This window comes from Solea solea, chromosome 3, assembly GCF_958295425.1.
Source record: "Solea solea chromosome 3, fSolSol10.1, whole genome shotgun sequence".
Taxonomy (NCBI): domain Eukaryota; kingdom Metazoa; phylum Chordata; class Actinopteri; order Pleuronectiformes; family Soleidae; genus Solea; species Solea solea.
In genome coordinates, this window is record NC_081136.1 from 9,486,638 (window position 1) to 9,511,496 (window position 24,859).

General features: G+C 41.0%; 2 protein-coding genes across 6 annotated transcripts; one reads left to right on the forward strand and one right to left on the reverse strand.

The window, feature by feature from the left end:
* Window positions 1–212: 212 nt before the first annotated feature.
* Window positions 213–1,541, reverse strand: si:dkey-85k7.11 (endonuclease domain-containing 1 protein). Its single transcript, XM_058623843.1, has 2 exons — window positions 1,257–1,541; window positions 213–880 (listed from the first exon to the last, which is right to left on the reverse strand). Exons 1-2 carry the CDS (start codon window positions 1,539–1,541, stop codon window positions 257–259), a joined length of 909 nt encoding a protein of 302 aa, XP_058479826.1. The 3' UTR covers window positions 213–256.
* A 1,369-nt stretch (window positions 1,542–2,910) lies between these two features.
* Window positions 2,911–24,796, forward strand: gigyf1a (GRB10 interacting GYF protein 1a). Of its 5 annotated transcripts, none has more exons than XM_058624135.1 (26): window positions 2,911–3,267; window positions 6,659–7,299; window positions 7,393–7,456; window positions 9,334–9,463; window positions 9,640–9,735; window positions 9,930–10,050; window positions 10,655–10,763; window positions 11,119–11,318; window positions 12,042–12,268; window positions 12,406–12,517; window positions 12,645–12,830; window positions 13,479–13,633; window positions 13,756–13,924; window positions 14,045–14,328; window positions 14,834–14,934; window positions 15,078–15,178; window positions 15,262–15,335; window positions 15,466–15,618; window positions 15,923–16,135; window positions 16,251–16,471; window positions 16,629–16,786; window positions 16,948–17,111; window positions 17,630–17,674; window positions 18,028–18,172; window positions 19,205–22,457; window positions 22,607–24,796. In XM_058624135.1, exons 3-25 carry the CDS (start codon window positions 7,422–7,424, stop codon window positions 19,270–19,272), a joined length of 3,267 nt encoding a protein of 1,088 aa, XP_058480118.1. In that variant the 5' UTR covers window positions 2,911–3,267; window positions 6,659–7,299; window positions 7,393–7,421; the 3' UTR covers window positions 19,273–22,457; window positions 22,607–24,796. The 5 variants fall into 5 exon arrangements, with proteins under 5 accessions (XP_058480118.1, XP_058480120.1, XP_058480117.1 ...); XM_058624137.1 differs by having other exon boundaries at window positions 2,920–3,267; window positions 12,403–12,517; window positions 14,045–14,268; XM_058624134.1 differs by having other exon boundaries at window positions 2,921–3,267; window positions 12,403–12,517.
* The last annotated feature ends 63 nt before the right edge of the window (window positions 24,797–24,859 follow it).

Below are 24,859 nucleotides of genomic sequence, written 5' to 3' on the forward strand. Positions count from 1 at the left end.
GTCTTAATGATTTAGTCTTTTCTTAATGTTTTAGTGTTTTCCTAATGATTTAGTGTTTTCTTAATGTTTTAGTGTTTTCTTGGCCACCATAGAAAGAAGCACTTAAACCCATTTATTTTTTCTTTCATTTTTTATTTATTTATTTCAAGAGTCAGAACTATACATAACACTGTCTTTAAAAAAAAAAGAAGGTTTATTTAAGTTAGGCCTGTTTCTCAGGACTTTTTCCACATACAGTGAATACAATCCCATTCATTCACTCGGAGTCACTGGTCATGTCGCTCCTCTTCTTCTTGAAGGCATTTTCGGACACGCAACCTTTATAGAAAATATTCATGTCATCATGTTGGTCTATCTGTCTCTTCAGGAAGTCCTCCAGTGTCTTCAGAGGAACTTCCACCACACTGTGGCCTGTCTGTTTATTCAGTGCATAACCACCGTAAGTAGGGAACATAAATCTCACTTCATATGGTGAGTTATGGTCAAACCGTGGGCAGCAGTATGCCAGCCATAAGTATTTTGGGATTGCTAAGCGGTTCCTGTTGTCTCGCTGGATGGTCGCCCCTGAAACAGTCACTCCTGTCACAATAAACGATTTACCATGGCAGAAGTTATTGAGGCGCCGGCGAACGGTGTCCAAGTATGGATTCCAGGAGGCATCCAGGAACTCTGAGATTAATGGGACTACATTGGTCAGAGTATAGGTGGAGGATTTGTCGTCTGGCTCGGCTTGGTGTAAGTCAGGATTGAGTGGGCCACGTCTGTACCCCACAGCGTCTGTGTAGTCCTCCAGCACAGCCTGGCTGTCCTCAATCAGAGGAGGGGTGGCATCAGTCAGGGGAAGAGCTCTCATATTTCCACTCTCATCATCAGAAAGCAACTGCAGGGAGGAAAAGGAGGCATTAGTCACTTTGTAAGGTCATGACTGAATACTGCGATAATGCAGAACGACCCTAATGTGCAATATCACTGAAAATGTAGAGCACCCATAACCTAATCTCACTAATGTTTTTCCAAACAAAGTTATGATCGCAGCAGCTTTGTGCGTAGAAGTGATGTTAATAATATTGATTTTGATTCAGCCAATCAGGTCGTGGTTGCTGTTTAGTTTGTCCTGTTTCAATTCTGTACATGTCTTCTTAAAATGTCCCTCTCTTTTTTTCTAAATTGTGTGTCTTCAATAACATTCAAAAATGGCTGATCAGAAGTCACTTCTTCAGATAAAACAGCGTGCAAAAGAGTCATGAACTCTGTACCTGAGGCTCATACATCCAGGGTGTATCCATCCTCCTCTTCCCATCAGACTTCTTGAAGATGTAGGCTGAGTAAAGGGGAAGGCGGCAGCTGCTGTCATATAATGTGGTGTAGCGTGGTTTGTCTGCATACTTCTGGCAGATCCTGCGCAGGCTGGTTCCACTAATCCCTGCAGGTGGGGTCAGCATGTAAAAAAAATGGCTGCACTCTCTGAAGCTGTTGGACACAGTGGCGCTTACCGGGGCGGACACCAGCAGCAGCAGGGAGAAGGTGCAAAACAGGTGCATCCTCACTCAGCTGGCGTAGGTGGAAAAACAACAGGAATTTTCTCCAATTTGTAGTTTGACATGCACCACCCGTGAATAAAGAAGAAATTCTGCATGACGATGAGGAACTTTCAGTTTAACATACCACACTGCGCTGCTGGTGGTGTTGCCAGTTGTGAAGACTGTTGATAGGGAGTCAGTATGCAAAGCAGCAGCAGCTCAGAGTAAATTTTCTTATATGGTTCCAACAATGTCAGTACAATCATGTCTTTCCCGGGCACAGTCACTAAAAACAATAGACTACTTTTTATCGTTATATAATTTACTTTGTCCTTGAGATCCTGTTGTCAGTGTCTGCAACAATTAATACAGCTGCAAATGTTTTGTCCACCTCAATCTCATTAATATGAGAGGGCAAAGTATTGGAAACACCATCATGTAAGAAACACACCTGCTATATGGACCATGGGGCTAAACCTAAAAGACCACTCATTGTACATTATGTGTGTAAATAAAATAATAAACTGACTTTTGACAGTGGAACCCACCTCTTCATCCATAATGTCTGTTGGGTTAATTTTCTCCATTTTTAATACACCTGTTTTATATATTTTATTTTATTTTTTAATAAACAATTGCTAACCTTACAAGACAGTGGAGTAAATACACAGTCTGTGAGACTGAGCAACCTTGGCAGATGTCGGCATCCATGCTCTTTCACATGTGTTTATTATTATTATTATTATTGTTATTAAGAAAACATAGAAAATTGCTCTTCATAAATTTGGATTATTTGTGAATATGAAACTTCACTAAAAATATAATGTAATAACGTATATTATAAAATACTCCTTTTGGTATTTGAAAGAGGTATTTAAAAGAGTTCACAGATGATATTATCCAGAATAAATGTACAAATGTCTTGCCACAGTTTACGGATGTGTGTAAAAACTTCCTCAACATGGGAATCACATGAAGCATCTTAATATCAATATCAGTTTTGAATTTCACCTATTTTCTCTTTGCACAAATGTAATAAACAGTGCCATCTGCTGGTCAAACTGTACAGCTGCCGTTCACAAACGCACCGCGCATGCGTAGTTAATTTAACCCGCTAAACATCCACTTCCACTCAGTTTCTTGTCAAAAATAATGAGCTAAAATGTTAAAACACGACACTTATCCCAAACTTGAAGCGAATAACTGTAGAGTTCATGAATACACGTTTGTGGGAAATAAACATGTTTGATTGTGTCACTTTATTGCAAACATGGGTGTGTATGTGTGTGTGAGAAGCAGTTTTCGGTGCATCTACGCCTTCAATACAGTCTCTCGCTGATGGTGGCTCACTCCTATAGTTTACCGAGGTGGAACCTTTGCGTTTGAAAATACCGTTTCAAAAAGAGTAAAGTCTCTGCCCTGAGAAATCGGTGCTGGTGCCTCGCCACAACATTGGTTAGCCGCTTGTCAATGTCCAGTCACGTGGTGTCACACGGACGGCCATGTTTCCGAAACACAAACAACAAGAAGAGTAGCGACTGGGAGCCACAGCAGACACGTACTGATACGCAGCAGCGACCGTTGGAGGAGAGGGGAAAATAATAAATAAAACACAGAGCACGACTTTCTGAAAGTGCGATTCTGTCGAATGAATACGTTTACAGTGTTTAAAGAGACCAATGCAGACGACGTATTGGCCGTAGACGCACCGTGCAGACAACCAGTCTGGTAGCTAAAAACAGTAAAGGTAAGCCATGGTTCTTTGCAGATGGTGTTTTAGCTAGTTGGCTAACGTGAGCTAATATGCTAACCACGGCTTTTGCTGGTCGGCTGCTGGTTTCCCTCGTGCTTCAAAGCGCACATACAACGAGACATTTCGTGTGAAAACGTAGTCTTTTTAGCCACCCTGGTTGCTTTGTTGGCGTCGTTTTAGGCCAAGGTGTGCTCTATTGTACGCGGAGTAGAGGTGGTCGACGCTCCGCACAGTGGCGGAGCAGGCCGGGCAGTCTGATCCAACACACCGCCCCCTCCGCCATCATATCTGGTATCATTTGAACTTACAAGCCAAGGCCTTAAGTATCAACGCGTACTGTGTGCTAGTTTGGGAAGCAAGCTAGCAAATCTCAACTCTGTTATGCAAGTGAATTACGATATACCGAGCCACATGGGGTTCAACCGCGATTCAATCTTACATTTCCAACACATTTCTGTGCAGGAAAAGGCTTTGGAGGCGAGCGATATGGTTGCAAATGTGGTCCGCAATCACTGACGGTAGCTAATGTCAACTTGAGCTATTTTGTCAATATTTTAGCCAGTTTTACCCCCAAGTCGTTTGCTCCGTGCAGTTTGTGTAAGTTAAAATGTGTGTAAAGTTAGCATTAGCATGGCTTTACAAACTGCACTCTGACAAACCACGCTGTCCCGCCACGTTTTGAAATACATAACGGGTAAATAATCAATAAATTGCTTCTCGTTAAAACTAGAGACACTCTCTGTCAATGTCAATCCGTTTCCGACTCTCACTATATTCTAGTGATACTTTTTGTGCTATTGCAAGAGAGGTTGTTTATTCACTTTGAAAGCAATGGTGTTTCATTTGATATTGGGAACTGTTTTCTCAAATTAGTCATTTTGCTTCAGATCTGGAAATTGATCCATATTGGACAAAACTACACAGTATCTTGAAGGTACTTTGACATGTTTTTTTTTTTATTGCTGCAACGATTGATAATGAATCTATTGTGAAATTGCTTATCAACAATTCTGACGTTAAGTCATTGGTAGAAATGATTACAACTAAACAATTGTGGTTTGTAGACAAAACGAGACATTTGGTATTCGTTTCAAGGTTCAGCAGTCAATTAATTAAATTTTTCAATAGAGTAATCAATGAAGGAAATAGTCAATGTCAAACATATCTCCCAAGGTTAACTATTGTTTATAAATGAAATAATGTGTTTGGATCACCACAGAATTTTCATTTCATAATTTCTTCCTTTGATCGTAACCTACATACCCAGAATGTTGTTTTTTTGTGTGTTTTCTTTAACCTTTTTGCAGTATACTTTACAGTATACAGTGAGACAAATGGATGATGCTGGTTAAAACAAACAAACTTAACCTCCCAAGTGCCATTTTAACTTCCTGACCATGTCTCGGTTGATGGGACACACCAATTATGAGTTTTTTTGCATGTTTCTACCAGAAGTCTACAGCTACGTGACGAAATAGCATCCTAAATATGATGCAGATAAAGTTGTGTTTCTAAGTTATCTGCTGCAGTTTCCTAAGTATTTTCCTCAGTTGTTCTATCGTAATGCTTATTGTAATTTGTTTGGTTTGTATGTGTGATAAATATGAAGTAACAATATCAAAGTAACAATTTTCTCCAGATGATTCTAGTCCGTGTTATTTCTAATATAACGTAATTCCTGGACGTGATCATTGTTGCCATGATTTAGTTTACTGTGGCAAACTGGTCTGAAGAGACTAGAAATTAAAGGACACAGAGTGATAACCAGCGGATAGGGAAGTTACATAGAAACATAAGTATGAAATGATTTAGGGTCTGAGTTTGTATTTCTTAAAATCCAAATTGTTAATATGAATCACATCAAAATAATTTCACATTGTACATCATTTGTTACTACAGTCTTATTTCCCTTAAACTTAACTAATCTCTGTTCCTTTAGGATTTGTAGTGAGAAAATATTCACATTAAAGGAGCTGAAAAATAAAAACCTGTTTCAATTTTAAAAAAAGCAACAGTCAAACCGATTGATCAAAACAGTTGACAAATGATAGAGTAATCAAATAATAAGAAAGTTAATGATTAATTATTGTGGCCATAGTTTATACCAGGCCAAAGAAGTCTGCAAGATAAATCAAATCTATGCTTCATTACTGAATTCTATGAATCAGGGAATGCGTTCACAGGGGGGCATGCTAATTTACAAGGCTGACACACTCACTGAATATTAAACTCCCTATCATCTCATACTGAAAATCACCATGTCATCTATCTATAAGTGAGATGTTAAATTTGTTTTTAATTGTTTGTAATGAGCTGCCCATTTAATGTCAATAATGTGAAATGTATGGTACCCCAATACCATCCAAATATTATTCCTAAGAATGAAGAGGCTGAAGTTCAAATTCAATACAACTGATTGGTTTATGGTTTGATTATAATGTAGACTATCTTGTGCTGAAGTTATATTATCAGCTTATTTCATTCAGAAGAGCAATAGAGAGAAGAAAAAAACACTAGTTTCTCCCTCGCTGATTTTATACCCGTAGTTTCCTATGATACAGCCATGCACATAATTCTAGAGCATAATGAAACAAATGTTCAAAATCAACAGCCATAAATTCAGTGGAAGTCTGAGAAACACTATAAGCTAATTTAAGATGGTGATAAGGAACAACATTGTTGTCACTGCAGCACATATGATGGCACATTTCCCACCCCAAGAAGTTGTGTAAATCGCACCTTCTATTAAAAGCAGTGCTCCAATTAAATTAACACAATCTGTTTGTGACTATGCACAAAAACATTTTTTTATGTTTAGTAGATACACAACTATCTATCAAAGACACCAGTGTAACTTGAATGAACTGCACTCAAAGATGTGACGTGTTGACTTTTGAACGTAAGGATGCAATGTTCATGCAACAACGCTACTGCATTTATGTTAGATGTTGAACTGTACTTTGCTGGTAATTGATTTAGTTACCATGGGATTCAAGAATTGTCCCCCTCCAGCTGCATGTATTGAGAAGCAGCTGGTTCACAACATCATTGAAATAGACTGTACATATCTGGATGGAAAATCAACAGTGAGCAGCTAAAACAATGACCAATGATCATTACTAAACTAGAAATAGTTATGCTCTGTGCTGTTGATCGAATTGGGCCTGTATCTTTCAGGCTGACCAATGTATTCCAGCTTGAAAATAGTTTGTCAGTGCTAAACATCACAAAATTAAAATATATTTCCATTCCAATAACAGCAGAGGAAAACTGCCAAGCTTTTAACAGTGCATCTTAGTGGCTAATTTATTAGTTGAACACTTGTAACATCTTCCTTTTAACTATCCAGGTTCTCTGATACTGTTTCTCAAACTTTTTTCCCCAGTGGTGCAAAGGGAGGAGGAAATAAAGGAGTTACCTGGAGGTTGTCCGTCAATCCACATTTCTGTTGGAGTGAGAGAAAAAGGCCCGGCTGGAGAGAGGGAAAGGAGACGGGGAGTGTGTGTCGCGTCTGCTCTAGGCAGCTGTTCCAGCAGCCTGTTTCATTGTTTTGGCTGTTATTTAGTTCCTGCGTTACCTTTTTGATGAACCAGCTCATATTTTTAACTTTATTGTGAGATATAACTGCTGTAGTAAAAAAACAAAAAAAAAAACAAGAAAAGAAATATAACAAAAAAAGAAAGGAAATATAACTAGCAAACCTGTTTTTATTTTGTTCTGTCGTTAATTTCCAAGTTTTTTTTGTTTCTTTTTTAAGTTCAACAACCCTTTTCAGCTGTGAGTAGCAGGAGCTTCCATTCTCCAAACTATCGTTGAACCCCCTTCCTTACTTAGTTAGGACCTGATAACCTGATATTCCTCAAGCACCTGAAACTGGCAGCTATTCTTTTTGTGTCTGTGTGTTTGGGGAGTTCTGTGACCACAGCTTAAGCACCACTCAGCCTTCTAGTCACCTAAGCCTAACTAAAGCCAGCCAACTCTCGCCTGGTCCAGCCCAGTCCAGCCTGCTCCGATCTTCTGGACAGGGTAAGGCAGGCACATTAATCCCTCTGGTAGCTAATATTTGTTTCTTTTCTTAAATCAAGAAAAACCCCACAAACTAATCATTTTCCTCTTCAGATACTCAGTTCTGTGTGGACGTGAGGAATATGACTGCTGAGACTCTTAACTTCGGCCCAGAATGGTAACTTATCTCATTTCTTTTGTGATTATTAATAAATACTACTTAAAGGAGAAATTTCCCGAAGGAAACCCAAACGACTGTTCTCACAGTAGATTTTTGGCAGTGATGTAAGAGTGTGAAGATGTAATTTTATGAGTCAACACTACAGTCACATCAGATTTCCATTGTATAGAGCTGGACCACTTAAAAATGATATACTATACCGTATATTAACTACAGTACTTGCAGCTAGATGGGGACAATCCAGTTTGTTGTTACCCAATTAACTGGCAACAACTTCAGTCACTAATACAAAAATTCAATTTGTTTGACTTTCAAATGTTCATCTTTTTCTACCTGACATTTTACATCTACTAGCAAATCGAAATGGTGAAGATTCACTTAAAAATACATGTTTTGTACTGCACGAGACCGACATGCACTACTACTCCAGTCCACCAACACAGAGGATGTTTACCAACAAACTAATGATAACTATCCATGTGGGAGTAACAGTTTTTACCTGCCCTTCAGTGGGTCTTTATTTGTTGATTTTGATAAAGCGTTTCCTGAGTCAGAACATTGATCCTATTCATCACTTTCTGTTCTGTCCCTCTGATGTTTCTTTGCGTTCTAGGTTAATGTTTGTGTAGTACTTAATTGAGGGGTGGTGGGTTGGTAGCTCTCCATCTCTAACGGCTTGTGAATGCTGTGTGCATTCTTGGTGCAGTTCCAGTCTTGCAGAATATTTCTTTCTTTACACATCTGCAGCTGCTTTCCTCTGTGTGGCCCCTGCAACCCACTTTTATCCTTGTGCCATTTGAACAAAGCTGTAGAGAGCACCATATACAGCAGCAGGTCTTTTGAATACCAAATTATTTGGTCCGTTACAGGTATGTTGACCGTAGAGTTTGGTACAAAAGTATGGTAGACCAATATTTGCTGTGGAAGAATCTGACACAGTGAACACAAGCCTGGATAACCTGTTCGATTTCATTCTTGTCTTCATCAAAGAGCAAAGCTAAATATGGCTTTAGTAATACAAATTTAGGGACCACAAATGTGCAAAAATAATTCTCCTCTCTCCCAGACTGGTGTGCTTCTGCAGCATTCCTCTTATTATGCATATTAGTAGCTGCTCCACTTATTTGTGCCCTCTTTGAAATGGCACATGCTACCAACTGCTTTTTCATGATGCTTTCCTTTACCTCTTGCGTCTCACACCCACCTCTGCATCTCTGCCTTACATATGGTTTTGATGTGGGTCTGTGAGTCAATGACACCCTTTGTAGAGGCATGTGAATGGAGTCATTGTTAAGCACCAGCTTTGGGTACTGGCCTGCTAGTAATAGCTTTTAAAAATGAAATCTTGAGATTGGAAAGCTAATGTATCATCTTTGTCGAGCCAAGTCTATTCAGGGGGACCTGCGTAGGAGGATGAGTGATTTGTTACAGAACATTTACTAAATTCCTTTCTCCTGACTGCAAGATGGATGCTATTTGATTTTTTTCACTCTCCATTTGGGATTAAAATTAATTTTATGGTTGCACAATAGCCTACTTTTCTGTAGTATGTGCCAACTGGGGGTTTAAATGAAGTTATAAATACATGATGATATTTCTCCAGTATATGTCAGCTTAAGTCAGAAGTGCTGCAAACATGTGGCTTTAAAGATTTGATCTTTAGCTGTCAAACAGTTGTGTTGACATGTCTTGTTGCTGGTCATATTCATACACACTAGCATTTTTTTTTTTAAAGCGGCAAGAAATGCTTCACATTCCACCCAGGTCTTGCAGTGTGAATCCAGCACTGTTTGTTTGAAATTCATGCGCGAAACATTGATTTCCAAAGTGCCCAGTCTTCATTTTAAAGGACCTCTGCGATCTTTTTCACGCAGGCTCCGTGCACTGTCCAGTGGGGGGAGTGTGACGTCCCCCCCTCCTTCCCCTGCCATGCCAAAGTACAAGCTGGCCGATTACCGCTACGGCCGAGAGGAGATGTTAGCACTTTATATCAAAGACAACAATGTGAGTAAGCGTCTCAAGAATCACAGAGTAAGAAAAACTTGGTACATAAATAGCTATTCTGTGTATTTTAAAACTTCCAGTCACTTTCCTGTACTCAATTGTTTTAAAGATATAGTAAAAGGTTTAGGCATGATTTTGTCCCTTTTAAAAGCATCTTTTGTTATTGCCGTGTTTAGGTCCCAGAGGACATGCAGGATAAGGAGTTTGCTGCTATTCTGCAGGATGAGCCCTTGCAGCCACTGGCACTGGTTCCTCTAACTGAGGAGGAGCAGGTATGCCATACAACACACTCTCTCTAATACACTGGTACCTGTTCATGTGAAGCAGTCCCGTGCTGTCAGTCTCGGTGTGACTGACAACACGACCTTGCCTCAAAAAGCCAGCAGCTGTTGATTGACAAATGTGGCCGTTTTCACTCACATGCCTCACATTCCTCCCTTTTGCTCTTTCCATTGTCTCTTTGCAGAGAAACTTCTCCATGTCTGTGAACAGTGTGGCGGTGCTGAGGCTCATGGGAAAAGGGGTCGGTGGTGGGGCTGCCCCGGCCGGAGTGGTCCGGGGGCGAGGGGCCACACGAGGCGGTCGAGGTAGAGACCCTTGAAAACCTCCCCTACATTTATTAGAGGGGGGGAAAAAAATAAAAAAACAAGACTGTACTAGTTTAGCCTGGGAGCACTCATGATAATTCCACAACCACTTGTACTGGTACTAGCATGGGTCCAACAGCAACAGAAATGCTGCCCAAATGCTTGGCTGAAACCACTGTGGCTCTTTTCCAAGGGGACGTTAAAACAGTTTATTCAAGCCAACCACTCAAGTGTTTATTTCCCCCTTTTCTTCCACCATCTTGATGCTGCACACTTCCTCTTGGCCTGTCTAAATAGTCCTGCTTTTGTCCAGCCACACCTGTGTGGAAACTACTGGGCTTATGAAACCACCTAATGCATGAACATCGCTCTGTATTTGAAAAGCCAACATCAACACTCACTGTCCGGTTCAGCATAGACAAGGAAACAAATCAATGTGTAGGGTTCGTGTGTGTGTGTGTGTGTATATGTATGTTGTGTGTTTGTGTATCTTGGTTGGCTTGTTTGCTGCCTATTTAAAAAAAAAAAAATCACATCAAAACAGTGTCTTTGGATCAGATGTTGATTGTATTTAATATCAACACCCTTGTGTGTAAAAAATCAGGACGAGGTCGTGGTGAAGGTGGATTCTACCAAAGAAGTATTGAAGATGTGGAGGTTGGTTTCGGCCGCAGCGCCAGAGAGATTCACCGCAGCCAAAGCTGGGATGACCGGTAAGAAAAAACATTGCTTAAACTTTATTTGACTTTGGAGGTCAAATAAAGTTTGACTGCAAAGTGTTAAAGGTAATATTTTCATTGGTGAGAGGAACTGTCATCAAGTGTGGTAATCTTTTATAATCTGCTCTGGTATTGTCATTTTTTTTTTTCTCATGTAGTGAAGTTGCAGGTGTCTCTGCCCACACAGAACCAAAGTATGTTTACATGGTAGTCTGGATAAAATGCATCTGTCTTGACAAGATGCAAGATAAAACAGGATGTGTATAGTGAAAATAAAAAAAGAAGTCAGCCTGTTGGCATTTTCTTACTTAACTAATGCGTTTTCTCCCCATTTCCTCTCTTTCCTCAGGGGTGAGCGTCGATTTGAGAAGCCGCTGCGGCGGGAGGTGGGACGTCCTGGCTTTGAAGATGCTGTAGCTCCCGCGGGTCCAGGGAGGAAGGAGTACACAAGGGCTGACAGCGATAACTGGCGTACCCTTCGGGAGGAGCATGAGGAGGAGGAAGGGGAGCCAGGCACCAACTGGAGACTCACTGGACCTCGCAGAGATGGTATGATAAATACAAGTGTTTATTTATTGTTGTACTGCCTCTTGTTTGTGTTAGGAATGTGAGCTCTACACGGGAACAGGCTTCATAAATGAATGTTCTTGTAAAGCCTAATGCAACATAAGAAACATATTTCTCCAGCTGTGACATCTGCCTTCCTCACCCTTCTGAGCGGCACAGTCTGTGATTCTTTTTTTTTTTAACCATATGGCCAATGGGGGGGGATGTATTGTGGTTTGCTGAGACGTGCAGGTGAATCACACGGCAGAGATTTTAAAGCAGTTAAGTGGGTCAAGATGATAGTGATGCAGTTTAAAACAACATGGACTCATGGACAAGTTTGGACAAGTTTGAGGAAGTTGACCTGTTGCAGTGCCAGGACCAGTTTTGTCAAGTTTCACATTTCTTTTGGTATAATCAGTAAAACTCTGTGGTTTTACAGCAGGTGTGATGACTGAAACTGGTTTAATTTTATATGGTTTACAAAAGGCTGTAATGTTACACATCTTTCTGAAAGTAATGAAATGACTTGAGAAGCAGTGATTTGTCTTATTTCTCATCTTACTGTTTCCATAAAACGATGTCTGCAGCACAGTGTGATTTCTAGATGACAAAGGATGCAACCTTTAAACTCAGAATATATTACCAGTTTAAATGTTGATGATGTCACTGATTGTTGCACATCAGTATCTTCTCTGACTTTGTTCAATCGCCTGCTTGTGTCAGATGGCGGTCCTCGCTCAGCAGGCTGGCGGGACCACACTGGTCCAGGCGAGAGTCGTCGGAGGAAGTTTGACTTTGACTTCCGGGACTCAGAGGGTCATGGTGGCAGTCGCCGGCGTGCAGGCAGCGATGGGCTGGAGGACGGCGACGGCCTGCCTGAGTGGTGCACAGATGAGGAGGATGGGGAAATGGGCACATTCGACTCCTCAGGAGCTTTTATGCCGATGAAGGTTTGTAACTGTAATTTGTTTTAATTGTCTGATGACATGCTTTTGTATCATATAGTCTTCATTTGCCTACCCTCATATGCAAGTACATTCACGCTGGTTAAAATTTCCTCTACTAACGTTTTTCTCTTGTTTAGAAGGGGGGCAAGGAGACAATCCTGGAGGATGAGTTGGAGTTTAAGGGGATAGAGGAGGAGGAATATGACGAGGGCTTCCCTGATATAGAGAGGAACAGTGCCGAAGGAGACAAAGGTTAGGAAATATTTTCCTTGATCAGATTATTTTAGAATTGATGTACAATGTGTTGTATACACTTCTACCAAGTTATTGAGTAGCACTTATTACATTTTCTCCAACCCTATTTGCTGTCACCTCCCAGAGAGTAAAGAAGTTGCCTCTGCTGTAGTTGATAGTGAGGCAAAGCCAGCATCACCTTCTTCTTCTCCTCCAACACACTGTACCCCTCCATCTGTGGAGCCTCAACCCAGCAATCCAGGCCCGGTGGTGGATAATTCTTCTCTGAACAACAGCCACCCTGTCAAGGCCAACGCTATGCCTGGTGAAGGTATATTCTAAAAACAAACAAATCACTCAGTATTTTCTCGTGCCAAATGAGGTGTTTCCTGCTTCTGACAAGTTATTGTATATGTAGTACATTTCCATCTTGTCTGGGCCACATTTACTATGCATATATAATACTTTTAAGTCTTACTGTGTTTTGGAAGGGAGGTTAATGAGTCAGAAAAAGAGCTGCATGATGTGCAGAATATATGATTAATTCAACAGATGAAAGCATGAAAAGACAATATTTAAATTTAAGACAATGATATGGGCCAGCTTTACTTTTACCAGAATGTTGTATGATTCATGCATCTTTGTCAAACCACAAAAGGCTTTTACCATTCAAAAATGTATCTTGCCAACTAAGTATTAGTACTATTTACTTTTTTTTCTAGTTAAGCATCCTGATTTGAATCAGTTGGATCCTTGTCCTGGCTCTGTGATCATGTTTATTTTGGTTTGATATACGATATGTTTTAGCCACAGTTATTTGATATCTTGTTTACTAAATCTGCTGTTCCTGCTGTATCAGTTACAGAGCCAGTAGGTGGCTCTACCACCCACATCCAACACCATTACTCCAGAAATAGAAACACTAAAAATAGGGTCCATTGTTTTGCTAATCTTTGTTCTTGTTGTTTATTTTTCTCAGACATGGCTCCAGTAGGGGGCTCCAAGACTCAGCTGAACCCTGGCGCCACCACCTCTGCCAGTCTGCCTCCCCCACCCCCATCCTCTGCTGCTCCTCTCCTCCCTTCGTCTGGAGGAGACAATGAGGATGATGAGGGCATGAAGCACCTGCAGCAGGTAAGAATGACGGCTGTGTCTGTCCCTCTGTGTTACAGCCACTGACTTTTTTTTACTTCAGATTTCTCTCTGGTCATTGCATTGTTTATACAATGAATCTGAATGCGTGTGCGTTTGTATAGGAGGCAGAGAAGATGGTGGCATCACTGCAGGACACCTCTTTGGAGGAGGAGTGTTTCACCCAGGCTCTGCAGCAGCAGCAGGAAAGCAGGAACACAGCTGCAGCTCTCCCACTGTCACATGAGGCAGCCATGAAGTGGTTCTACAAGGACCCACAAGGGGAAATTCAGGGTACACTTTTATACAGTAGCATGGAATAATAATGAATTAATAACTTGGATGATGAATACAGTGTTGCATGCATAATTGCAGTGTTTGGATTGTACAATCGTCTTTCTGTCCTGCCACCAGGTCCATTCACCACGGTGGAAATGTGCGAGTGGTTCCAGGCTGGCTACTTCACCATGACTCTGCTGGTGAAGCGGGGCTGTGATGAGGGCTTTCAGCCACTGGGGGACGTCATCAAGATGTGGGGCCGCGTTCCCTTTGCCCCAGGGCCCTCCCCGCCGCCCCTGCTGGTGAGACCGCCACCACCAACGCAGCGCCCGCAGCCCAACCGGGGGCCCTCCGGGACTGTGAGTCAGAGCTCAGCCAACAAAGAGGGTGGGGAGGGGAGGATGCAGACTAAACGACAGGTTTTTATTTTAAAATAATTCCAAATCAATGAAATGAAATGAAATGAAATGAAATGAGTTTTGAACTGAAAAACAACACAATGTTTCCCCATGACACAAAATCTACTGCTGTGCTTTTTTTGCTTTTTGTCTGTTTATCTAGTGGCGATGATTTCATAATGCCATGAAATTTACATTTTGCAATGCCCTACTGTAATACTCACTATACCATATTAGCTTCAAATATTTTGGGGCTGGGGCAGAGCATTGTAGGCTCCAATACATATGTAACACTAAAACATAATCGCTTCATATGTGATATAGTTTATGATTTTGCAGCTGACACTGTGCACCTCATTTTAAGGAGATTAACTGTTTGTTCACATAAAAAAATCTAGTTTGTGTTACCCCAATTCCCTTTTAAATGATTGTACATAATAACCATAGGAGAAACCTAACAATGTGTGTGTTAAGTGTGGAAGGGGCATTGGGCTGACAGAAATATCTGTCACTCTTTTCTTTTCAGGGAAACCTAGACCAGGAGCGCCTGAAAAAGCAACAGGAGCTGGCAGCAGCAGCTCTTTATCAACAGCTCCAGCAGCAGCAGCTATTCCAGCTCATTAACAGGTGGGCCTTTGGAGTATGTGTGATGGTTTCCCTGTGTATGTCTGGACTAGTTTATATAAATGTGTGCCCTTATTTCTGTTATTTAATTGGAAAGGAGATTTGACTAAAATTTCCCTGCCTGTGCCTGTTTGTGTCTGTTACAGGTGCAGTGAGCAGGGTATGATGCCTTCGATGAACAGGTCGATGTCAGTGCCAGATACAGGGTCCATGTGGGACATGCATACCTCAGCTTCACAGCCGTCAGGTACAACAGAGACTGCTGCTGGTCGCCTATGCACACACATGCAGCAAAAACAACAAAAGTAATCCTCTTAACTTTCCGTGTAGGTGGTGAAGCCAGTCTTTGGGACATAACAATGAATCCTTCTACTCAGGGTCCAACTCTCGAACAGCTTCAAAAGGTGGGTTCAGTCCTCGAAACTAGAGCTTGTTATTATATTGCTAACAAGGCGTCATCAACAGGAGTCATCTCATTGACTGTAACCTCAGTTAGTGCTTGTTACTTTGTTTGACTGTTGTTTCCCTTTTAAGCTCCAGCAGGAGAGGCGAGACGCTGAACTCAGGGCGAAGCGGGAGGAGGAGGAGCAGCGAAAGAGGAGGGAGGAGAAGAGGAGGCTACAGGAGGAGCAGAAGAGGAGGGAGGAGGAGGAGCTATTTAGACGCAAGCAGGTGAGACAAGCAAAGGTGATTTTTTTTTTTTTCCTTTCCATATATTTATATGATATGGCCAATGATAATAGAAACAAAATCTAACATTGTTTTATGTTAAAGCATGGCACTTGATAAACCGGAGTTGTACTGTATAACATGCTCTTTTGACACTATATGACATTATATGTCCATTTGGCATTAGTTTAGACAGACTATTCTTAGTCATCACTGTATCAAATGCATATTCATTACGGGTGTGAAGTTTTGAGGTGCCTCTTGGTTTTAAAGGCAGGTCACCAAGTATAAAAGCGTTTACAAGTGTTGTATTTTCTTTTAGTGTCGTCAGCAGGAATTGATCATGAAGTTGCTGCAGCAGGCTCCCCAGCAGCAGGCTCCAGGGGCAGGCAGCTCAGGCTGGAGTGGGGGTCCTTCCTCTGGGCTCTCTAAAACAGGAAAGTCCCCTGTTGTGGCTCTTATGGAAATGCAGCAGGAGGCAGAGAGACTTCTGAAGCAGCAACATCAGCAGAGAGCCCAGCAACAGAGAGAACGCGTGAGTTAAATTGATTTCATACTGTGGTGTTTATACATTTTTCAGGAATGGACATAATAAAGCTCATATCTTCAATTGTCATAATCACAGCCTGATTCATTTTTTGTGTTTCTAGCATACCGGCATGTCAATGGGGAGTTCCTCCATGGGTGGGCAGTGGGCGGATGGTGTTGGCATGTGGGGTGGACCTGGAGGTATGGAAGGTAAAAGTGGCAGTGGAAGCTCTTCGGGCAGCATGGGCATGTGGGATGAGGCTGTGAAGAACCAAGCCGGCCTGCGTGGCAACAGCAACAACAACATGGGCTTGAAGAACAGTCGCAGCAGCCCATCACTCAGGTACACACAGATTAAATAAACAGAACTGAAGTGTTAGATGGCTCAGTTAAAACTACAGCATCTGCTTGTCTTTGATTAGATCACTGTTGTTAAAATGCTTTTATTACTGTGTGTGTGTGTGTGTGTGTGTGTGTGTGTGTGTGTGTGTGATGTTCAGTGATCAGTACATGATGCGTCGTAAGCGGACAGAGGAGGAGGAGAAGCTGCTGAAGCTGCTGCAGGGCATGAAGCCCCAGGACGGCTTCACCACCTGGTGTGAACAGATGCTGCACGCTCTCAACACCTCTGCCAACAACTCCACCTCCTCTCTGGATGGTAGGCTAATCGGCTTTTATGTATTTAGCAGTGGCGAGGATGAGGGAAGTTCACTCTCTACTAACGTACTGTTGTTGGGAGCAAACCCTAATTCTAAGATGCGTGTGTCCCAACAGTTGGCCATTGCTAAACATTTAAACTTTTATTGTGTCTTTATTTAGTTGCCACGATTGTGGCGTACCTGAAGGAGGTGGAGTCTCCCTATGCAGTGCTGGACTTCATCCGGTCCTACCTAGGGGACACAGTGGAAGCCAAAGAGTTCGCCAAACAGTTTCTAGAGCGACGTGCCAAACAGAAAGCCAACCAACAGAGACAGCAGCAGCAGGTAAGCCTGAGATCAAAAGGTCTTTCTCCCCTTGTCCATCAACAATCATTTTGGTTCCACTGCGAAACATCAAAATCATGTGAATCTTTTTTATTTTTTTATGAAACAATAAATACCAGGTTAACCAGGTAGTGAATTGGTGCCTTTTTAATAGTTGGGTTTCATGGCGTTTTGTCTGTATCTTCATTGCAATGAGTTTTTCTCAGCCAAATTGACAGTAACTAAGAAAAAGATACAGCGTTCTGTGTACATGAGATCGATGTAAAGTTCATAATAACTATGATGGTACCAGATCTGCTCTTTTGTTGGTGAAAGAATCAATGTCGGCTCCTGATGACTTCATGTCAAAAATGGCACGTGTCAGAAACAAATGGTGCACTACTAATCACTCTAGAAATGCTTATCATAATGAAATGTAAGTGATCACTGAGCTTGAAATGACTGAAGTAGAAACTGTGTGCTGTGTGCTGTTACAGTCTGACCTGTATGAATACATTCTCTCCTCTTTATGATCATAGTTATCAAAGGAAGTGGCTGGCCTAAACATGAACTTCCCTCTACAGGTAAGCTCTAATGTTTCTGTATTGGTGGTGTTGTCTGTCTCCTGCTGGCGTGTATAAATAATGCCTTTTAATTATCTCACACAATGGAAATTCACTTGGTACAGTAGCAATGCAGGTTAGAACCCTAGGAATTAGTTAGAATTTGAAAATAAAACAATATTTATAAATATTAGGATATACAAGTCACTACAGAGAACTAAAGTGAGAAGGTGAAGTACATTATTTGGCCTTAAAACTCATGCAGACCAGGGAATCATTGTTGTTCATCTCTTAGTTTCCATTTCAGTTATTTTTGATGTTCTATTCTACAATTTATTTTTTCATAGTTCTCCTCTTCTCTGCTTTATCCCAAGGACTCAATGCGAGGTATGAACCCAAGCACCCTGCAGTCCATGTTTCAAGCCAACCACATCGGCAAGGCTGGTCTCTATGACAACCAGGGGGGAAAGATGAAAAAGAAACCGCCCATGATGCTGCACTCTGACCCCAGCATCTTAGGTATGTGACTTCACCACAGCTTAATACGCCTTCTTTTTTTTCTTTTTTTTTTGGAAAAAAACCTTCATCTTTTAATTGCCAAAATCCGTCTTCATATAGCTTGACCAATGATTAGCACTGTGATTATGCAGAACACAACCGTGAGATAAGTCACCCTCTACACACTCCCCCGTCAAAAGTAGAACTTACTCGCCAAAAAAGACAGTTTGCACTTAGCCAAGCTCGGCTTATGTCCAAAATGTATTTCTGTAGCCGATGGGGCTGTCACATTTTCTTGAAACAATGTTCAAATTAATATTTCATGACACGCTGCTCCTTGTGTGAAGCTAACCACTTGGTAAAAGCTGAGGCTGCAGATTTGTACATTACTTTGAAGAACAAGAAATAACTTTCCACATGCTGCTTTGGTGTCGTGACTGTCCGCCAAGGAGAATGTCTTCCATTTTCACAGCATAACCTCACTTGGTTATGCTTATGTTTTTTTGGCCAAGAGGGCATGAGAAACAGCTTTGATCTAACCAAAGCTGTGCCCACAGCGCCCTCCTCTGGACAATACAGTAATTACTCCAGACGGTCTTGTGTGGTTCTAGGCTGTATATTTTGAACTCATAAGAGTTGAGATTTACATTTGAACTCCCCCTACTTAAAACTGCTTATTTGAATTTTCAGATAAAAAGTCACAGATGGTATATAGTTCACTTATAAACTAGATGAAAGCAGGTGGTCACACCAATGTGTATCTGTACTGGAATTTAGAACCACTGGTTAAAATAAAGCAGTGTTATTCAGATTTAAAAAAATAAATAAATAAAAAAAAGCAATCTACAGGCTTCTATAAGCTCTGCAGTCATTTACTCTCACAACACCCAATGATAGTTGTTTTAGTCATAATGTGTTGGAACCGTGCATTTACAAATGTAAATATTTATAGCTGTTTCTTACATTTGACAAACAAGATGTTCACATTTAGGCTTCATTTTGTCCCATCCTCCTCTGCTCTCTCTGTACCCTGCCCTCCCCTCCTCCGTGCAGGTTACTCATTCCACAACACGGGCGATTGTCCGGGCCTGAATGAGATGGAGATGGTGGAGGATTACTGATGTGACGCCGCGCAGCAGCAATAGCTACCTGAGGCCTTCTGTCTTTTAATCAGACAAACCTGATGACGAATGTGCACTGCTGGGGGAACCGGGGGTGAGGGTAGGAAGGCAGCGTGGGAGGGGAGGTGCAGGGTGGAGGCGCCTGGATCTGCGCCTCCTGACCTTGCCTTCCCTCTAGAGAGAAAAAAAAAAAGGGCTCCCCGCTGCACCAGTTTATCACTTAAGCAGGGGAGACTGGGGTGAAAAGGGGTGAGGTTAAAAGGAAGATGGGTATCCTCTGGCACTCAAAAGATTAAGCACCTTATACTGAACTAATGCACTTTATTGAGATGGGATTTGAATAGTTTTTTTTCATGTGTGTATGTATGTGAGATTGTCTGGAATCAGTGCACATACAGTATGTGTGCATACACAATCTGTGTGTGTGTGTGTGTGTGTGCGCGCGCGCATGTGTGGGGGCATCACAACTGGAAGTGGGTGGTGAAAAAGTCGGTGGGGTGAATGGTCGGGTTGTGAGGTTTTCAAAGTCAGGGGGACCTTTAGTTGAAACCTTATCAGAGAGCAAATCCTTTCTCGAAAGACAAACACTGTTGATATTTCTCTTGTTCAGCATTTTTTTTACGTTTTATATAAAAAAGTAAAGCTATTGAAAAATGGATTATAAAAAGACTTGAAGATTTGCACTTGCCTAAAAAAAGAAACGATAAAAAAACAACAAAAAAATCAAACAAATGGGGTTAGTTATAGAAGTGAATATTTTTTTGGTGAATGTGTATGAATGACTGATGTGAGATGGTTGGTTTTTGTCCGTAATATACCAGTCTGCACAATGTTCCTTTTTCTTTTGTTGCTTACCAAGATGTATGAAACATAAGAGGCCATCTTTGTCTTTTTTCTTTTTTTTCTTTTTTTTTATTCTAGAGATGTTCAGAGTGAATGTGTGTCTGTGTCCCTTCTCCAAACAGGGACTTGTTTTGAGAGAGTATGAATGAGAGAGAGAGAGGGCAATTGCACAACACATCCTTTCTCTCACCAGCTCTTCATCCCCACGTAGATGAATTAGAAATGCACACATTTTTAAATGTCAGCTTTCGCGCTCATAACATGATGACCACCACTAGTTTATTTCCCTTAGCTTTTCCCCATGGGGAGCTGTCTCTGGACCCGCGAGGTCTCGTAGACAGGGCGAATCATGAGGGACGTTACTGTGTGTGCATCTGAATGAGACTTGTGTGTGTTTTCAGAGTGCATGTTCATTTACTGGTCATAGAAATGAGTTAAGAATACAGGTACTCATTTTGAATACATGTGCTTTTTTGTATGTGTATGAATGCACATTTGTGCCTAAGAACTTGGATAGGGTGTGTGGCCATTGAGACATTAACTCTTTTTTTGAGAGCAGGTGTGACGTGTCAGTGCTCAGCACAGTGTATGTAAAGTATGTACGTTTGTATCGTAAATAATTCTAGTTCAGTCTAGGGGTGATCCATCAAAAAGGTTAGTCCAGTCTGTTTTCCTGGGGTGTGATCACATTGCCTTTTGTCAGCTCTCGAACTTGTGAATGAAAGGTGTCGAGTTTCTGACTCTGAAAAAAAAAAATAGCATCTTAATGTGCAAGTGCACAGAACGGTGCATGAAATGTTAGCATATTGTGTTACTTATTCGTTGTTGCAATTTGATAATGACGAGTTTTCTTTTTTAATGAAAAATATATATGAATATATACATTATATACAAAGTTTAAAAAGTATTTGGACTAAGATAATGAGCACTTGGGGCTGCTATTTTTGTTTTTTAATTTTTTTTTTCATTAATTTGTTTTTTATTTTGTTTCATTATTGCCATGTGAAGTGTGTGTATTTCTTTCTTAAGAAAATATTGAATGTATTCCAAAAAAAATGACAAGAAACCCTTGCTGATACCAGATATTTTTTTCCTCAGAAGATTTCAAAAATGGAAACAATACAAAAAAAAAAGCTTCAAAGAGTTTAGCGAGGTCTTTTTTTATTTTCACAGTAGAGAAGAAAAAAAAAACTTGGGATGGAAACAGTTGAACACACTGCCTCTACAATCCTGGTCGTACAAATAGTGACTAAGAATTCAAAGAAAGGACTTTTTCTATTCCATACTGGAGTTTTGGTTGTTTACAAACCACATGGATATCCGTGGGTGCAGTTTTTTTTTGGTTCATTTTTGTTTGTCTCAAATTTGTTCGCTTCTAAAAAAAAAAAAATGAGACGGGTGGGGTTTGCAAGTGCGCTTCTGCCATATGGACATTAAGTGGCGTTGGATTTTTTTTTTTCTCTTTCTTTTTTTTTTTCTCCATGAGAGAGTGGCAGGCATCACAACAACATGGACAAGATCCTCGAATTGGACCGAAGTCTGATCATGGATCCTGACACTCGATCGTCCATGGAGCAGAGGCGGGAAAATCAAGGATAAGACTCTGTTTTGTAGAGAATAGAGTGCAGGGCTGCGTAACCCTGGAGGGAACTGAGGGCGAAATGAGAACACCTGGTTCACGCACTTCGTCTTCACCTCAACCCTCACAAGCACTCACACCCTGCCCTCAACAACTCACCTATGCACTTTTGTTCATTCAAGCTGTGAGGTACCATTTTGGGGATGGGAGCACAATTACAACAGGAGGATTGCAACGACTTTGACTTAGTCACTGAAAAGATATTCCCAAACCGAAAAAAAAGAGACTTGAGAAGCATGCCTTCTCCCACCTCCTGTATATATTCATATTTTTGTATTACCTTTCAGAGTAGAGAGAAAATTTACAAATGGATGAAGGAAAATTCTTGAGACACTGATTATATGGAGTGAATGTTCTTTAAGAATACCAATCTTTTTGAAAATAGTTTGAGAGACTCGCTGTGAGTTTCCCGTAGTTTGCCAGTAGCCCTGAAATAACCGGGGATGGAAGGGAAAACCACATGGAACATGGACTGAGGTGCTAGATGTGCTACAGCATCTGCGAAATGACTGATATTTACTTATCCAAGTGGATGTTGCAGCGCTTGCAAAGCTCCACCATGAATGTTTGCCAACATGTGCAGTAAAGAGGCAGACTTTTACTTTGAAGAACTGTCGACAAGGATGCTTCCACTTCGTGTCCCAACCTGGTGACTGCCTTGAGAGCTGTAGCATGACCACAGAAGGGGAAGTTCTTGGAGTTGGTGAGACACGTTTGCCCAGTTTCCTGTGCTTGTATATTCATGACTTTTAATAATTTAGTCACATTAACTTTTGGCTCTGTTTCTTAAAGGACTGTTCAGGCTGTGTGGGAATGACTCACCTGTGCTCTTTTTTTGTTGTCTTCTCGCAGGTTCCTGGCTGTGCTTTATTTGCTGCCCTCTGCAAGGAGGATCTAATCTACAGCCGTCACGTGAACCAACCAACCCAGAATATTTCCTTTTGAACTTAAATCCTAAGAAACTTTTCTGTCTTGACCTTGGACTCGGCAGGCCATTGGCATTATCAGTTGGACAGTTACCAGATGAAGTTACAGGTTTATCAACCATGGATTCCATCTGTGTTGGAAATGTTAGCCTGGGCATTGGATCGGCGCTCTCCTGCGATAGTATAAAGAAACACAAATTGCCCAGGTGTCGTCATCCACCTCAACCTGAAACTCTTGGGTGGTTCCGTGGAGGTCTTCTTACGGAGCGGTTAGAAGACCTGCCCTCCTGCTCAGACGTCTGTGTTGGGTTTTGGTGGATGTGGCTAAATTACATCTAAGCCACTACAAATCCCTGCAGCTGTGGAACTGGATGAACTGATAGAATTGTACAAAAAAGACTGAAAAACATGACAAAACACAAACACATGGATACACGTCTCATAGATTCTTAGAGTCCAAAGGAGTGGCAGACACTACATGCACACTTAGAGCAAAAGCATTGTACACACAGTTACATTGCCTCTCCTCTGGAACTGCGTCTGCTCACGTAATAGGGCTACATCAACATCACATCACACATACATGCAGACACAAGCATCAGTTCTCAGCACTATACAAGCTGAGCTTTGTAAATAATGTAAATGTTTGTGTTTTGATTTTTCTCAGTAGGATTTGCTTTATTTCTCTGTTCAACATGCCTTAAATTGTATAGTTCAGTCCTGAATGGCTAACTGAAAATGTTCTAAAGATAAATTTAATTTGGAAACCACCTGGTTTACTGTCCTCTAAAGTTAAAGAAAGAGAAGAGCTTTTAACAAGACTGTTTCCTACTGGCTAACAGAAGTGTATATTCTCTATTACCTTCATATTCTTCATCTGATCACCATTAAAATAACTAGTTAGCAGCAGAATAGAGCAGCTTGGTGGCTTTGGTTCATCAGACTGTGCCGGTGGTTGTTTTATGTTGCCCTTTTGGTTTACTTCAAATGAAGAGTGGATTTGTTTAGATTTTCTTTGTCGATCATTGCTATAGATGCAGGCTAAAATCTGTACCGAGTGGAGCTGAGCTGATGGGCTGGATTGCACAGACTTGTGCTGTTTGATTAATGTTGGTTGCACTGCTGCAGGCAGAACTGAACCTGAGTGGCAGGTCATTTTCAAATTGAGATACAAGCTCAGGCTTTTCTTTTCTCTCTTTTTTTTTTTTAAACACTCCAGGGACTTGATGATTTGGACGGTACATGGTACTTTTTACAGTTATGAGATTATGGCTTGGACTTGTTAGAGAACGCTTACCTGATTGTGGGTCTTGACACTAAACCTGGACGTGGGTCATATCTGGGCCCCAGTTGGCCTCTGTTCTGTCTGTGACCCTGGTTGTGCTGCCGACTGTCTCAGGAGGCACTGAACAGAGGACTCAGTCTTGTGTCTTGTTACGTGTGTATCTAATTGGATTTGAGCGATTGTTTTTAGTCAATCAATAGATTTTTCCTTGTTTGTATCCTTGATTGCTTAAAAAAAAAAAATGCTGTTTTTAAATCTAAATGGCAACTGATCTTCGTAGTATACAATCAGCTTAGATGTGTAATACATTTTGATTAGCTGATATTTTGGTGGATAGTTATCTGCCATAGTTAACTATGTAAACTGGGGTAGCCATGGTAGCTGCCAATATATCATAATTGTTGAATTGCTCCTGAACTAAACAAAAAATAACTAGGTTGGACATTTTAAAAAGCAGATACTGTGTGGAGTAGGTGTTGGTCGGTCATTCAGTCTTAAAACGATAAACAGTAGTTGTTTGCAGTTTATTTTACTGAACTTCAAAGGCTTTTATGATGTGATAACCTGTAATATTGTGTTGTCAAAAAGCCCTGGATGTTTGGTTAATGTTTTGGAAATCATCCTGTCATAGTTTGTCCCCCAACGGTGTCACTGGCCTAAATATCGAAGGAAAAAGTATCCTCCAGTCAGCTCAGCTCCTATGTCTTTGAATGTTGTTAAAATAACAGCATACATGTAATGAAACTGTTTTGGAAAAGAACAACTAAAAGATATGTAAATAGTTTGGCTTTTGTTTGTTTGAAGAACAAAATAAATACTAAATAAATGGCATTCAGCAGTGAATGAGTCTGTTCATTGTATTGTCAATTATAGAATATATAGTATATGCCTTCT

Bases quoted from the DNA above. Each gene is read 5' to 3' on its own strand.
- si:dkey-85k7.11 (XM_058623843.1), bottom strand. From the start codon at position 1,541: ATGCACCTGTTTTGCACCTTCTCCCTGCTGCTGCTGGTGTCCGCCCCG. The intron at 881-1,256 runs GTACAGAGTTCA...TCCTCCCTGCAG, and splicing joins CCTGGATGTATGAGCCTCAG to TTGCTTTCTGATGATGAGAG.
- gigyf1a (XM_058624134.1), top strand. From the start codon at position 7,422: ATGACTGCTGAGACTCTTAACTTCGGCCCAGAATG. The intron at 12,518-12,644 runs GTTAGGAAATAT...GTCACCTCCCAG, and splicing joins CAGTGCCGAAGGAGACAAAG to AGAGTAAAGAAGTTGCCTCT. The intron at 15,179-15,261 runs GTACAACAGAGA...CTTTCCGTGTAG, and splicing joins CTCAGCTTCACAGCCGTCAG to GTGGTGAAGCCAGTCTTTGG.